The sequence below is a fragment of the Parathielavia appendiculata genome, assembly GCF_033297405.1.
Source record: "Parathielavia appendiculata strain CBS 731.68 unplaced genomic scaffold N657scaffold_7, whole genome shotgun sequence".
Classification (NCBI taxonomy): Eukaryota; Fungi; Ascomycota; class Sordariomycetes; order Sordariales; family Chaetomiaceae; genus Parathielavia; species Parathielavia appendiculata.
Window position 1 is genome coordinate 761,289 of NW_026944226.1, and position 15,978 is coordinate 777,266.

The following is a 15,978-nucleotide window of genomic DNA, read 5'->3' on the forward strand; positions in this document are numbered from 1 at the left end:
CCAAATTCTGAGCCGATGAGGAGGTTAAAGACGCAATGGTCGCCCGAAGTGGGCGAATGGGAGAGGCCGACCGGGCATCGAAGTATCCCTGCCATCTTTGCTCGAGGAGGCACCTCCAATGGCCTTGTTATCTGGAGGCGTAGCTTCCCGGGTATGAAGCTCTGTAAGTATACCCATTGATCTTCGCGACATCAACCTGGAAGGTATCCATGATGTTGCTGACTTGCTGCTAGGGCACGGGGTGCTCCCCGCGCTGATGGGATCCCCTGACCCCTACGGTCGCCAACTCGACGGCATGGGCTCGGGCCTCTCATCTACCTCCAAAATCTGCATCCTATCCCCGTGCTTGGACCGAGATGTCGCCGATATCGAGTTCACGTTTGCGCAGACTGGCATCAAGGACGACACTCTGGCATGGCTGGCAACTGTGGCAACATGCTGGCCATTGTTGGGCCTGTCGCATTTGATCATGGCCTGTCACAAGGCATCGCGATACACACAGATCCCAGGACAAACACACGCGCGGCGACGGTCCGCCATTTGAACACCAATACATCCAAAGTTGTGCACTCAACATTTCCTGTTGGCGGAACTAGCAGGCTCTCATATTTGCCCTGGGGAAGCCATGAGCTGGCCGGGGTGCCGGGCAAGCACTTGAGGATCGACCTCGATTTTATCAATCCAGGAGGCGCTAAGACTGGCCGAACCCTGCCGACTGGCAACCCCGTCGACAAACTTAGCCTTCCCGACGGCAGCACCATCGAGGCCTCCCTTGTCGACGTCTCGAACCCGGGTGTCTTTGTCCGGGTCTCTGATCTCGGCATCCAAGACCCCACCGCCCTGAATCCTGCCATCATCGATGCGGATGCGGCCCTGAAAGACCGCCTGGAACAAATCCGCCAGGCCGGTGTCTCTGTGATGGGCCTCAATCCTAAGACGGAGAGCGTCCCCAGAATTGTGCTCGTCTTCCCTTCTGAAGCCGCTCAACAAACCCCACGAGTCAATATCAAATGCCTAGCTTTCTCGATGGGCCAGGCACACAAAGCAGTGCCACCGACCCTTGCGCTGTGTCTTGGTGCGGCCGTGCGGCTGCCTGGGACGATACCTAACCAGCTCGCTGTTGGGGCTGATGATGCGAGTGACGCCATTTTGATCGACCATCCAGCAGGCGTATTGGACGTCAGGGCGACCGTTGTGAACGGAGAAGTCCACTCGGCCGAGCTGTGGAGAACTGCTCGTGTGCTGATGGTGGGCGAGGTATTTTACTGAAGACGGGCAGTAAGCCAACAGGTGCAAGTTCAACACTTGAGAGACAACATGATAGATAGGCTGACGTGAGACCCCCACCGGCGCCGAACGGCAATGACGACCACGATCGACGTTGTCAAGCTTTGGCATCCGGGCCGTTACAGTCAGCCTTCTGCCGGTGTTACCGGAGACACGTGGCGTTGTCGAGTCGTCTGAACTCCAACTGTCTCGTCTTCCAAAATTGCCACATTGGGGCATGTTGAGCGACTGTTTGGGGAAAGAGGACATGCCCTCCCTCCAGCCCGCTTGGCACCTTGATTACTCATAGCCCTAAGGCTAGCTTGACATCATGTTGCAGAGAGGCCTTGATTGGTATTAGCAGTGTTCCACACTCCGAATGCGGTAGGTTGCCGGGCAGGTATTTCACTAAAGTCCCTCCGAACCAGATCTTTCCTGCCGGAGGCTCTATCGCTCAGCTTTGAGGGCGGGTGCCCCATCAAGACAGGCTCAGAAGTTACGTTAGCTACGGGGTTCGCTGGGGAGATCTTGGTGAATGGCATCACCGGACCACAGCCGGCTTGATGTCGGCATCGCCTAGAGCACGGTCTTAAAGGAGCTGCCTCACGCTTACAAGCACACGAAGGCTTCGACCAGTTACGTGGGCAGTCGTTGCCACCATATCCTCTCTTTATCATCGTTTGGCTCCGTGCGGTCAGGCTTCTGTGCTACACAACGCCTCCTTAGACGCTCGGGTGCTTGTTTGCTACCCCTTTTGAGACAGAAAAAGTACAATTGGCCCTTCGAGCCGAAACAGAAGTTCGGCCAAGATAGAAGAGAAGTGATGGAGCACTTCAACACAACGATCAAGGATGGAAAGCTCGTCAAGATTCGGCGGGGAATGCAAATCTCTCGTCAAAAGTTCAACGGCTTATCCTTCGTCAATGCATCTCCTCAAGTTGAAGATGCCTCTCGGCCAGTCCGTTCAGGGGCAACAGGAGCTCCCGCTCAGGCCCAACCCGAAATCAGATTCGTGGGAGAGGGCAGCGAATCTGGGAAGGAAGCGCTTGAATCTCAGAAGAAGGAAGCCGAGCAAGACTCTCTGGGCACTGCTCAGGGCACGAGACTGCGGCGGACGGCCACGCGGAGGGGTAGATCGCCAGCAACGTCGGGGACAGAAACACCATCAGCCCACTCGTCTCCGAATCCATCTGCTTTGCGGTTCGAAATGGGAAACTCCCAACTCAGACACTCGACCGGGAACAGGGAGGTGCTGCAGATCCCCCTCAACCTGCATTTTCCAGCCACAGCAGCATTGGGTGCGGCGCCAGAGCCCGATTCTCCTCTGTCTGACGAGGATTGGGCGCTGTTCAAGCGCCACCTGGAGCAGACGCCGCGCAGCCTGTACCCGTACGAAGACATCCTGACGTATAATCCTGCCAGGGGCGTCGACTTCTACTCCATGGTCACGGGGGATATGGCTGCGAAGCACTGCGTGTTAATGTGCGGGCGCATCGCTGAAGCAGTCAAGACTCAGACGGAGCCAGATAATCTCTCCTACCACATCTCCAAGATATGCTCCATTATCAATCGGAAACTGAACCAAGAATACGCCGCTGATTCGGTTACACTGCACTGCATCGCGACATTGGCTTGGATAGGGGTACGTCTCATCCCACACCCTGAAGCTGGGACTGCAATTTTGAGTTGCTAACTGTTTGGCTGGTTCCATAGTGTTACGTTGGTCGTCTCGACCACTGGCATCTGCATATGTGTGGGTTACGGAAAATGCTTGACGTCCAAGGGGCTCAGCATGGGCTGCCACAGTGGCTGCTGGCTGAGATGTACAAGTGCGCTCCGACTTCGACTGCCTCCGGGATGTTGCCACCTCTAACGAGTCAACAGAGCGGACCTCAGAGGCGCAACAGCCCTTGCTTCAACCCCCTTTCTCCCCTTCACTCGCCAATACGATCGCGTCTCTGCCACGCTGCCGCCCAGCGTTTGCAACCGAATCCTGAACTCGCTGACTATGCTTCTCTACCCGCTTCACTTTGACCCAAACGTCATCGCCTCCCTCGTCTCCCTGTCAACATTCGTCTCGGCCATCCGCTCAGCCCGCGAATTCCCCGGCACCAAGGACTTCGACCCACACGCCTTCACAGAAGAATGGCAGGCCCTCACACTCGCCCTGCTAACCCGGCCGCAACCCCTTCGTGCCGCCCAGTGTCCCTCACAATGCCTCTCAAACGACGCCAATCCCTACTCGACTGGATCCGCGGGCCCGGCATCTCCCGGGGCCTCGCTAGCGCAGAATTACATGTCCAACCACCGGCTGCTCCCCACCGCCCACATCGTCCCAGCAACCCCCCATAGCCCAGCCGGACATCTGGAGCCCGCCCTACGAATCGCAGCCCTGCTGTACCTCAAAGAGCTCCTACCTGACTGGCCGCGGAATTTAGGAGGGTACGCCGTGTTCTTGAGCCTGCTGCGGCACCACATAAGCGAAATCATCCGCCGCTATGGCGGCACCAGTGGCAGCAGCAGCGCGAGAAACACGACCACCGAACTCCCCAGAACAACATACACAACGCCCGGGCCAGTAATAATCGACCAATCACTGATCGACCCCCTCCTCACCAACACCATCGCTAATAACAACAACAACAACAACCGACCAACTGCTGCACCGATAACAACGACAACGACAACGACTGCCCAGAACAAGCCCCCACCAAAAGCGCCCCGAACTAGCCTCCTCCTCGCCAAACCAGTCCTGATTTTCCTCTGCTTGGTAGGCGACACCGTCTCGCAGATAGCCAACTCCAACGAGCGCCGCCTCAGCGACGACGACTGCTACCCTTGCGGGGTGTACCGCGACTGTTTGAGGGAGATTGTGGGGTTGGTCGACGACGAGGATATTGATGCGTTGGGGGAGGATGACCTCGCCTTTGTCGGGCTATTTGATCTGGATAGGGTGTTTGAGAAGAGGAGGGAGGATGGGCAGATGGCGGGGTGGGATGAGCGAGCGGCGTTGAGGGGGATTGTGTTGGGACAGTGATGGATGATTGTATGTTGAAGTGTATTTGTGCGGAACGTGTAGTAGGTATGCGAAGAGGGGAAAGGGGGCTTACCTTTACAGGGACGAGTTGGTCCAGGCAACGCTAATGTATCAACGCCCCTATCAACGCCCGGATAGAGAACACCGAATAGAAGCTTCTCATGGCCCTCCAGCAAGTGTTCAATATTATGTATTCCTCAAGAATGCACCAAATTTGATGGGCCAACTTGTTAGATATTGATGTTACAATCTTGCCTTGCCCTATCCCATATGCTCGACTCTCACTCATTATCTTCAGCATCCACCATGCTCGTGTCGGCCTTTCCACCGTGCTCCCCACCGCTACCGGCGCCAGGTGTAAGCGCGCCCCTCGCGGCACCCGCTTCCTCCTCCTCGTCATCGCTCTCATCCAGAATCCGTCCACGGCGTGACCTCTTCGCCTGCGGCCTTCGCGTAAGAGTCTCCTCTTCATCGTCATCCTCACCGCCCACAGCCTCCCCCTCGCCCCTGCCCCCACGCTCCGCATCCTCGTCCACATCCATCCGATCCGCATCATCCTCGTCGCTAGCACCAGACGACCTTCTCCGCGAACGACGCTGCCTCTGCCTGCGCCCACCCTCCTCGTTCTCCTCCTCCTCCTCGTCAGAAGCCGCCGCAGCAGGCGTCCCACTGCGACTCCGCTTGGTAGACCTCTCGAGCGCGCGCTCCGCCCGCTCAAGCGGATCCTCGTCGTCCCGACCTTCCCCACCCCCACCCCCAAACTCGTCCTCCTCCTCATCACTGTCCACGACAATCTCAGCCGACTTGAACTTGGCGCTCTCCTTCTTGCTCGCAAGCCGCTGCCTCTTCCTCGGCCGTTTCTTGTCGCCATCCGCCTCCTCCTCCCCGTCCGACTCGCCCGCCGAATGCGCCTTCTTCTTCCTGCTCCTGCCGCCACCCCCGCTCTTGCCACCACCAGCAGATCGAGACCCACCGGGCTCCCTCGAGCGCGAATCCCGTTCCCGGCGCGACGTAGCAGACTTCTTCTTCCTCTTGACCTTCTCGCCCGTCTCGCTGTCGGTCGTCATCTCGGCCTCGATGCGCGCGCGCTCCTCCTCAGCGCGCTGCTCGGCCAGCTGCCGATCGTGCGCGGCGATGGCCTCGCGCTCCTTGCGGATCTTTTCTTGGCGCTCGCGCTCCGCCTCCTCGGCCTTGAGGCGCTGTTCCTCGCGCCGCCGGAGCTCGGCCTGCCGCTGCTCGAGTGCCGCGGCCAGCTTCTCCTTGTTCTTGGCCTCATACTCGCGCTGGCTGGCTAGGGCGCGCTCGAGCTGTTTGCGCTGAGTGTTGCGTGCCATGTTGGCGCGCTGCTCGATGTCGTGTTTTGGGTACGGCGGCGAGGGGGACGATGCAATTTCGTCGAGCGCCTTGATGGCCGATTCGAGCCCCTCGGCTGCTTCTTCGAGCTGGAACGAGGTGCGCTCGCTGTCGCGCATCGAGTGCAGGGTGAGTGCGAGCTGGATCTGTACAAAGGCGACGTTGAACTTGAGGTGGAGTTGGTCGGGTGCGACTGAAAGCGCCTTCTGGGCGTGCTCCAAGGCTATCTTGTAGGCGTCCAGATTGCGTTCCGCGCGGCCCTTGTTGAGCCAGGTCCGTCCGAGGCAAGACAGGATGCCGGCGTCGTTGGCTTTGCCTTCCTTGGAGAGCGCCATCTCGTAGCTCTCGATGGCCTTGGTAAACTGCCGCAGCTCGGCGTAGATGTGGCCCAGGTTGACGTAGACGTGTGGGTCCTGGATGGTCTCTCGCACTTTGATGAAGAGCTGGAGCGCATTTTTGTAGTCTTTCTTATCCTCCACAAGGGCAATGGCGATGCCCTGAGCCGCGTAGGCGTTCTTAGGATCAAGCTGCAGCGCCTTGTCAAAGAACTCGACCGCGCGGCTGTATGCAGCACTGCGTTTCTGCTTGTCTTGGTCCGTCTCGCGGCGCATTTCGCGAGCCGACATGAGATGCAGGTTGCCCATGCCAACGAGGGCATATCGATCGTGCTTGTCATAGTTCTGGAGGGTGTGCTTGTGGTGGCGTTGCTCGGGATCTTCTGCGATGTTTGCCGGTCTTTTCTTGGAGTTCACCTTGCCCAGGAACCAGCCATACAGGGCGCGAACCTCCAAGTCAGAAGGAATCTCTTGGTAGAGCTTGGCGACCGCGTCTGGGCCTTCCTTGTTCGGATTCTTGCGCAGATTGATATAAGCCAGCCTCGTCCGCGCGTCCGTGTAGTCGCTGTGGCGACTCAGCAGGCGCTCATAGGTGTCGACAGCCTTGTCAACCTCGCCTTCATACTCATAGCTCCGACCGAGATTGAAAGAGATTGTTGTCAGAAGGGCATCAATGTCCAATTCGTTCTCCGTCTGGCTGATGCGGGCGCAGGAGTCAAGAGCTGCCTGAAAAAACTCGGTGGCAAGTTTATGCTTCCCGTCTTGGGAGTAGAAGCAGCCGATGTTGTTGAGGAGTTGTGGCGGGAGTAGTTTCCGGATGGCAGCGCGGGTTGCCGCCTCATCCCCAGCGTCGGCAGGGTATTCTGATTGGGGAACTTGATCGATCTCCAGCTGCTCAACTTGCTGGAGGCACAGCAGTGCCTTATCCGGGCTTTCGTTCTCATATAGGCGCGCGAGGTTGAGCAGAACGGCGGCGTCCGGTGCGAGGTTCTTCTTGGGGTCCTTCCAAGCGACCCGGGCACTCTCCAACAGTCCGATAGCCTTCTTCGCCTCGGCGCTCTTGTCCTCCTTCACCGCGGCCGACTGATTGGCGAACACCTCCTCGGCGTAGAGGGTGCCGAGCAAAACCATGGCCTCGTAGTTCTTGGACTGCTGAATCATCTTCTCCAATCGGAGCTTCGCCTCACCCAGATCGTTCTTTAGCACTGACAGCTGCGCCACGCCAAACTTGGCAGGCAAGTAGCCGCGCTCAGCACCACCCCTAGCGTCGTCGGCACGACGGTAGTAGTCGTTGGCGCGCTCCAGATCGCCGTCGTAGTGCTCTTTCCGGGCAAGTAGATACCAGCCATCGCTGGCAATGGCATTGACGTCCGTGTACTGGATGGCTTTGTGGGCAAGGGCGTCGACATTCCCGAATTGCTTCCGGGAGAGGAAGTAGCCGGCGAAAGTCGCACAAGTGAGCGGCAGGTTCTTGTCGAGCTTGAAGGCCTTTTGTGTGTATTCGGTCATGGCCTTCTTGTACAGCTGGATGAACTCTGGGCTGTTAGTTGGCACATGGCCACTGGCATCAAGATAGTAGAGGCCAAGCAGGATGTTTGCGTATTTGGAGTCTGGGTTGATCTCGAGGCAGCGCTCCCAGGCAATTTTGGCATCGTCCTTGAATCCCAACTGCCAGAAACAGGAACCAATGCCGATGCGCGGGTCGGGATCAACCAGGTCGGGCATCTTGGAGAGGACATCTTGGTAAGCTGCCAGGGACTCTGGGTACCTCCCGAGAGAGAAGAGCGCTCGCGCCGTGCCCATTACGGCCAGCATGTTCCTCCCCTGCGAGACGCGGATTGCCTCTTCGAACGACTTGAGAGCGTTGCGCAGCTGCTCTGCCTTGTGAGAATCGACTGCCCCCGGGGCCTTGGACGGTGGCTGAAGCGAAGCCTTGAGCAGAATCAGGACACCGCGGGCCAGGAAGAGGGGCGGGAATGCTGGGTTGATGCGCGACGCGTCGTTCAGACTCTGTGTGGCCAATTGAAGGTAGTATTCCTTGGTCCTTGCCTCGGAAACCAGGGAGCCCTCGGGGGCGACTCTGGGAGCTTCCCTGCTCTTCCACAAATACAGCCAGCATATGCAGGTGATGATGCTGAGCTTCTCACGCTGGTTGCCTTGCAGGACATTGGCGCCGCGGATGAGCATCTCGATAGCAAAGTCAATCTTGTTCTGCTTCGCGTATGCCAGTGCGACCGTCATCCAGTATATCCTGGGCGAGTGCTCATTTTCAAACACTGAGCAGAGCTCCGTCGGGTCGTCGGGGAGCACTTGAAGGTCGATCTCAACCTCGACATCATCCTGCATGGGGATGTCGATGGTAGATGGGATGTCCGAAAAGCGCTTGCTCTTGAAGGCTGGTGCGGCGAGACCGTCGGTGCCATTCGCAGGCCCATCCGGGCCGTTAGCTTGGCTGCTCAGCAAAGTCGATGCCATGATGACAGGCTCGACGCGTCTAGCGCGAAGTGTCGCGGTTTGAAACGTAGAAGCTGCCTGGTCGTTCCCGAGCACGTGTCCGATTGTCTTCTGGCTTGTCCGCTCGGTTGTATCGAGTCGCGACGACGCGGCGATCAGACAAAGGCCAGCTTCGTGGAAGTCGTCGAGGAAGTGTGCTTTAGCATGGGAATCCCAAAGCGCGAGTCGAATCAAATTGGAGTTCTCGACCCTAGAATAGCATCGTGGAGGGATGTTCGAGGTTGTGCGACAGGAGTCGATGGCCGCTTGTTAGGAGAGTGCCGGGTTGAGCAATTCTATTGTTCCCTACATATTTGAGGTGAGGCCGTGAATTGGAATCCACCCGAAATGAAGATGATGAGGCTGAAAGGCTTTCGTAAAGAAAGTGTGGGTCGGGAACCCAGCCCTTGCACTTGGCAGGTGTCTGATTGGATTGAACAACAAGGCTGGAAATTTCGGTCCACTTCTCACACTGGCAGCTTGAAACTCGCGTGGACAGTCATGCACATGATGTGCCTTAGCTCTTCAAAACCAATTTTCCCATGTATTACTCGACATGACAGAGTCGGCAATATGTCTCCTCCGTTGTAGCCCATGGAAAACACGGTAGACGCGAGTCACGAGACGCTACATGGCAAACCTCGACCTCCAACACCATCCTGGCCACCTCAGATACGCAAGACATCTGGTCAACTTCAGAAGCAGTTTGGTGTTGTGAAGAACGACTCAGAGAGCTCGTTTAATTATGCATTTACCGTACCCCAGTGTTTCTGTTGGACTATCCAGGTATAGCAAGCCTTTAGGTTGACACCTAGCAGCAGTCACACTGGCACTCATACACTGTCAATGTTAGACTGTCAACGGATGTAGGTGCCTTAGGGCTCAAATCACTAAGTTTGTTATTGACGTAGGTCAGGGGGAAGCCCGCACTGGTTTCTCGCCAATAGACGGTTGTTGCCTCGGTGTTTACTGGCTTCCCTGGAACTGGCAACAGTGTTGTCCTTCACATTCACACAGCAGAGCAATGAGCCGAAACTGCACTCAGGGACGTTTCTTATTTCTCACCTCGGAACAATCGATAAGCTAATTCCTGGCCGCCACTGATCTCCTACGGCCATCCACCGATAACTCCTCCACGGCAAGTGCCTTGTTTCCTCTGATTTCTTTGATATCGCACGTTCATAGCGATTGCCAGCAGTTGACCCAAGTGCCCCAATCGCTCGTGTCTTCCGTTTCTAAGGCGGGGCCGAGCGACACTCATCTACCGAGATCTCAGATTCTTTTGTCAGACAAAATCCATCGATGGCATCCTCGGCATACTACAAGATCTCCTACTTAGAGAATCAGCTTGTCCGGCGAGCTGTGAGCAACGACTGGTACGTGCATTTAGACCATATGTCGACCCTGCTTGATGGCTGTGCTTTTTGCGGCAGTGGTTTTGTTCGCGACTCATCCGACAACTATCCGAACAATAACAGTGTGGTACTAATAGTCAGTGTTTGTTCACAGTTCAGGGTGGAGCTGCCTGAGTGATGCCGCGCAGATGGGTATCATTCTTGTGCTTATCGCCTCTTTAGCAGCCGTAAGCTATCTGTACTGGCGGTTCAAGATCAAGCCCAATCTGCAGGCCGAGCTCAACGGCAGTTGCAGTGGCAGTCATGGCCGAGTCAGTGGCTATTGGGAAGTCACAAGGAGGGATCCAAACAGGGTTTCAATTACCATTTATCCAGAGCCAAGGTCGCCGCCGAGAGATGAGGAACATGGCCTGACAGAAACGCGGGACCAAGGACACACCAAAGGAAACTGTGGATCGCCTCGGACAGAGGAGATCACTACCGATCAAGCACACAACTCACTTGGCTATGTGGCTACCCCTGATATTCACGTGGTCCCCCCCCAACCGCCTCCAATCGTTTGGGCCGTCGCACCCTCTTCAACTATTCCCCCTCCGCCTCCATTCGGGCCTCCGGTTGTCCTCGCTGCTGGCCCTTCTGTTGCTCCTTTACAGGCCGGCACACTCGGCTTCGGCACCACGGCAGGTCCTTGTCAGCCGGATGTCCCACCTCCGTACTTCGGTTACGCAGCGCCTCAGAACACTCAAATCCAGCATCCAGGGCCCGATAAAGTGGCGACTGCCCAACCCACTGGAGCACCTCCGCCAGCCAGGCCGTCAGTGCCTCCGAGAGATATCCATGCTGAGCCGGCCCCGGTGACCCCAGCTACCGAGAATCGGGGTCAGAGGCGGCGTTGGTTTTTCTTGGGCAACCGGTCCCCGACAGTCGGCCATGCCAGGACCCTGTCTAATTCATCGTCTGCGGAAACTCGGTCGAAGTCGCCTTCACCACCGCCGCCTTCAGTCTCCCCACCAAGTTCTGATCATGGAGGTCGTTCATCAAGACATCGCTCCAATACGCAGCCGCGACCTTTCCCATCTGGGCGCCGCGAAACCCGTCGGCACCGTACCGACTCGTCGTCTCGGTCTGAGTCCGGCCTTAGCTCCAGCTACATCAATGCGAGCGTCGAGGTTGTCTTCGACAACCAACACCGCCACCCGCAATCCCGGCACCATGTCCACCAGCCTGGTGGCCCGGACAGGCGGGGCCGTCGTGATGGTCGCCGAGATGCAGACCTGGCTCCCTCGGATATGATTCCCCTGTCCCGATTAGGCCATTCACGGCGTCGCTCTTTTCCTGGCTCAAGAAGGCAACCAAGCCCTGACATACAGTTCCCAAGCCCTGAGCGTCGCCGGGCGAGCGTGTCATTCGAGGTCCCCAGAGACTCCGATGTCATGACGACTACCTGTTCGTCACAAACTCCAGAACCACCCAAGCGTTCTGGTACTCGAGCTCGGCGCTCACAGAGCGACAGTCACGACGGCATCCGCCGACAGCCCTCGCAATCCAGACGGAGAAGCGAGCAGCCCTCTTTGGCGGGCCAGATCATCGAGACCTTCTATCTGATGCGGCGGCCTTTGCGTGGTGAAGAGCAAGGAGGAAGATGGAAGGAAGCACGTCAGTGAGGAGAAATGTGTGGGTTACGTAACAGTTGGAGGACCTCATTAGGTCCATGACGGGTGTGTTAATCGGATCAGTCGGTTGAAACTGACACAGGAGGCCATCCAGTGGATCTGATGTACGACAAACGATGTCTGAAGTTGACCTGGCGGGAATGGTAGGAGAGGGAGGAATGTTCGTTGTTAGGTTACTATGTCAGACTAGACAGCCTGTGAGCGATTGATTACTGTACCTTGCTTATAAACAATGGCACTTACAGCAGTGATTTCGCGCGTGTCGATGATGATGACGACGTGCCGAAATCTGGCAATCTCACCAAGGCGCACATGCCCTCAAATAACTGAACACAAAAAAGAAGTCTACTAAGGTTGAATCTCAAACCTCGAACGGCTATGACTTCACAATCCAGCCTCACCTGGGCAACAAGCCAAAAGAAGAAAAATAAATAATAGGGATCTTTCTACAAGTGTACACTGAAACTGTTGACCATGATCAGTGAGGCCATGACATCATCGAGAACCATAACCGTAGGCTACGGATACATGGTAAACTCCAGAGATGATCCAAGAGTCAGAGTCCGGCCGGTATCAAGAAGACTCATTATGTAGCCTCGGCTACATAGAGCTGTAAGCTTCAACAAGGTTTTAGGTAGTGGCGTTTCAAGCCACGATGGAATCAAAGAGATGGGACATTGAAACAGAGCCACACTTGTTGGGGTACAACCCAGACAAGCCCACTGGCTAATAAAACTGTGTGGAAGCTCTGCCTTACGTAAGATACATCGTCATCTCATCGTCTTGTCATGCTGTGCCTCCATCGACCAAGCTCCGACCCACTCAGCAACGCCAACTACATCCCCGGGGCAAGCGTCACCCTCAGCCTTCGCAACATCTGAGCGTCTCTCAACTGGTCGTGCAAACCTTAGATGCGCCTACATTAGAAGCGGCATTTTTGAGTATTCCCGCCGGTCATTGCACAGACGGCGCACATTCACAAGCAGCATCCGACCCGGCGCAGCTACAACCCCGCGGTCCCTGGCTTTCCCGCACCATCCCGCGAAACTTAAGAGGCAGGAGACCTGAGCAGCGCAGCACTGTTTGTTGCCATTGCGCGCGCTTGCGCATTCCTGCTTTCATCCCACCCATGCTTGCGTATAGCTTTTCACCTCATCTTTGTCATAATCGCACTTAAGACACCCGGCACGATGTGGAATGATGAAGACAACAACCCGTACGGCGGGAGCTTTGAGCGCAGAGACTCCTTTGCGTCCTCAGCCAACCCTTCCTCGCCTGTTACCCACGACTGTGAGTTCCTTCCGCCGCTTCAGCGCACTCTATCTTGCATGCCCTTGGGATGGTGGACACTGCGGGCTTTGAAGATATCCCCTTGAGGCCGCAGGAGCACCCGGCTGATCTCGAGTGGGAGGTGATAGACGCTCAATACGACGCTCCAAGCACACCCTCTAGTACAGGAGATGAAGCTCCTCCCCGACACGAGTCAACAGATGTCGACAGCGAAGAGGACGGGAGCACCCGCTCCCAGGGCGAACTGGTGCCACGAACCAAGCCTGGCGGATATGACAGCCGCGTCGAGCAAATGCTTTACGAGAACCCACAACTGCCCATCCTGATTACCGATGCGGGAAAGAGCACAGAAAGTGGGAGATATATCGTCTACACAATCAAGACCGGAGTATGGCCCTCCTCAGCGACTGGCGACTGGTTGCCCAACCGGCTAAACGTTAAACAGGAGCTTATAGTCCGTCGCCGTTACTCAGAGTTCGCGTCGTTGCGAGATGCTCTTACAAGGCTACACCCGACCCTCATCATACCTCCCATTCCAGAGAAGCACACCATGGCTGATTATGCCGCCAACCCTACCAATGCAAAGCAAGACCAGCAAATAATCGACCTCCGGAAACGCATGCTGGCCGTCTTCCTCAACCGGTGCCGGAGGATGGAGCAGGTCCGCACAGATGGCGTGTGGTGGCGGTTTCTGGACCCCAACTCCAGCTGGGTAGGTTGCAAGACTCGTTTGATTACTCCTCTTGATTAACGTTGTGCCAGAATGAAGTACTACACTCTCACCCAATAGCATCAATTCCCAAATCAATCATGAAGGCGCCGCCGCTGGATCCGGCGAACCCAACTCCGGGTCACGAGTTTCTACCTTTACCAGCCAATTCTGCAAAGCTTAGGTCGATCCCTGCGGCACCAGCGCCCGAGAGCTCAGCGGGCGCACAGGTGTTCGCTCGCTTTCCACCGGACAGTCACAATCTCAGCGAGCAGGAGCTTGACCCTTACTTTACCGCGTTCGAGACGTCAGTCAGGGAACTTGAATCGCTACTCATGGGCTCGATGGAAAAGGTGAACCGGCGGACACTTACCCATTTGTCCTCGTTGGCCTCGGACCTGTCGGAGTTGGGCGCTAGATATAATGCCTTTGCACTCTCAGAGCCCATCGCGTCGCTCTCGCCCGCCATCGAGAGGATAGGGCAGGCAGCCGATTCTTCCTACATCGCCACCGAGGAGTTGTCCAGCTCACTGGGTGCAAGCTTCGCCGAGCCCATGCGCGAGAACGCGCAGTTTGCAGGCGTCATTCGGAGCATATTGCGGTACAGGGTTTTAAAGAGGGTGCAGCAAGACATGACAGAAGACGAACTCAACAAGAAGAAACTGCTGCTTGACCAGCTAGAGCGGAGCGAGGCGGAGGCCAGGCGAATCGAGCAATATCTCAGTGGCAGCCAGCAGATCCAGCCTCCGAGGAGATCAACAAGCACGAGGGACCCGAACACACATCGTCGCGATGGCAGTAACAAAGACACAGCTTCGATCGACTCGGACTTCCCCCCCACGCACGGTGACCTCTCATCGGCACCCTCCGCTAACGTCGGGGCGCCCGAGAGGGCAGCGGCTCCCAGCCATAGAAAGGCGCCGAGCGCAACGTCCTTAACGACCAAGATCTTTGGCCCGCTCCGCCATGCAGTCCAGGGGGTGGTGGACGCTGATCCGGAGAAGACGCGCCGTGACACCATCACCAGGACCCGCGAATCGATTGCGCAGCTCGAGCAGGCCAAGGTCGCGTCGGCACAGGATGTCAAGGACGCGAGCGCAAGCATCCTCAAGGACCTCAAGCGGTTCCAGCGAGAGAAGGAGGATGACCTGAAACGGTACATGGTATGTTGCTATCCTCGGTTGGAAGAAATTGCCAGTTACTGACAGCCGGGTACAGCTTGCGTATGCCAAGAGCCAGATCGAGTGGGCAAAGAAGAACAAGGAGACATGGGAGGAAGCGAAGGCCGAGGTTGAGAAGATTGACGAGTCGCAGTCTACGTCGTAGGTGGATGATTGCCTGCCTCGGCCAGCCAAGGAGTCAAGCGCAGGAGCAGCGATGGAGACCCTGTAATGTTAGAGGTCGTCTGTAATGTGTTAATGAAAAGCGTGTGGGCTAAAATGGAAGCACTGTGGGCGTCCGTCAGCGTTAGCCTAGTGCCGCAAGCCAGCTGGAAACCGCCGATGACAGCCGGCGGCGTGTGATAACCCGTGCTCTTGGGGAGTTACATCAAGTCCCCAGAATCTCCTACGAGCCAAGCAGAAAAGGGAGACTCAGTCCTCTCTCTCCCTGGTGAAGTCGAACAAGGATATAGCTTCCTCTACTGTAGCTACAGTACGACAATATAATGCCTACCCGCCCGTCAAGCTCATCCGGCCCAGCGCCCTCCAACTCGACCAGGCCGAGCCCTGCCTCCTAGAAATCCACATCCTTCTCCTGCTCCTGCACCGTCTCGACCCGTCGCTGCCCATGGCGCCCTACATCCTCAACCCCGACGACGACCTCCCCAACCCCCTCGGCAACCGCACCACCGCCAGCCCCGAAGACCTCCAAACCATCCACACCCTACCCCTCGTCCACCACCTCATCTCTCAGATCCAGTTGCACCTGTTCAACCAGCCTACTGCTACTGCTACTGCTACCACTATCCCCGCCACTACAAGGAGCGAACCCGTCCTCGGCGGCCAGCTCCTGCACTCTTAGGACGCCAGCATTGTGCCGGACACGCAGGGCGGGTTCGACTCTGCCGCCGGCTGGTGACGCGGCCAGGAGGGCACCAAGGTGCGCGGCCCGATCTACGTGTACAATACAAGGAGGCGTTTGACGGCGTCGAGGTGCTGCATGCTATGAAGTTGTATCTCGTGTGCGGGGGAGAACAGCATGAGACGCTAAAGAAGCTGAATTCGAGGATGTTTAAAAACGATGAGGTGGAGGAGGTAGAGGCGGAAAGGGGTTGCGGTAGTGTTCGAGGTCAAGGAGTTAGGTTGCGGAGCACTCGCGTGCGAGGTATACGATTCCGGAGGCGGCGTGGCTTATGGAGCTTGCCCAGATGGAGGCTCGTAATCATGCTGCTCTGGACTCAAACGGCGAAGGCGTCTTCTAAGTGACAAATACAAGGCACGGTACGGCAACAGAGCACATAGAGATC

General features: G+C 56.8%; 5 protein-coding genes across 5 annotated transcripts; 4 read left to right on the top strand and 1 right to left on the bottom strand.

The window, feature by feature from the left end:
• Positions 1 to 15: 15 nt before the first annotated feature.
• Positions 16 to 1,269, top strand: N657DRAFT_656519 (DUF453-domain-containing protein; the record flags this gene model as incomplete). Its single annotated transcript, XM_062794711.1, has 3 exons — positions 16 to 163; positions 234 to 447; positions 510 to 1,269. The coding sequence occupies 3 exons, from the start codon at positions 16 to 18 to the stop codon at positions 1,267 to 1,269; spliced, it is 1,122 nt and encodes a 373-aa protein (XP_062647011.1).
• A 563-nt stretch (positions 1,270 to 1,832) lies between these two features.
• N657DRAFT_453223 (uncharacterized protein) lies at positions 1,833 to 4,506 on the top strand. The gene is made up of 3 exons (XM_062787458.1): positions 1,833 to 2,908; positions 2,980 to 3,095; positions 3,151 to 4,506. The coding sequence occupies exons 1-3, from the start codon at positions 2,090 to 2,092 to the stop codon at positions 4,301 to 4,303; spliced, it is 2,088 nt and encodes a 695-aa protein (XP_062647012.1). The 5' UTR covers positions 1,833 to 2,089; the 3' UTR covers positions 4,304 to 4,506.
• Positions 4,507 to 5,292: 786 nt separating this feature from the next.
• N657DRAFT_542426 (TPR-like protein) lies at positions 5,293 to 8,466 on the bottom strand (the record flags this gene model as incomplete). Its single annotated transcript, XM_062787834.1, has 1 exon — positions 5,293 to 8,466. A coding segment is annotated over one exon (3,174 nt), but the record flags the coding sequence as incomplete, so codon positions are not given.
• A 909-nt stretch (positions 8,467 to 9,375) lies between these two features.
• On the top strand, positions 9,376 to 11,746 carry N657DRAFT_645992 (uncharacterized protein). Its single transcript, XM_062793040.1, has 2 exons — positions 9,376 to 9,860; positions 9,994 to 11,746. Exons 1-2 carry the CDS (start codon positions 9,787 to 9,789, stop codon positions 11,501 to 11,503), a joined length of 1,584 nt encoding a protein of 527 aa, XP_062647014.1. The 5' UTR covers positions 9,376 to 9,786; the 3' UTR covers positions 11,504 to 11,746.
• A 575-nt stretch (positions 11,747 to 12,321) lies between these two features.
• Positions 12,322 to 14,868, top strand: N657DRAFT_645993 (sorting nexin-41). Its single transcript, XM_062793041.1, has 5 exons — positions 12,322 to 12,802; positions 12,931 to 13,190; positions 13,248 to 13,514; positions 13,565 to 14,674; positions 14,730 to 14,868. The coding sequence occupies exons 1-5, from the start codon at positions 12,703 to 12,705 to the stop codon at positions 14,835 to 14,837; spliced, it is 1,845 nt and encodes a 614-aa protein (XP_062647015.1). The 5' UTR covers positions 12,322 to 12,702; the 3' UTR covers positions 14,838 to 14,868.
• Positions 14,869 to 15,978: the final 1,110 nt, after the last annotated feature.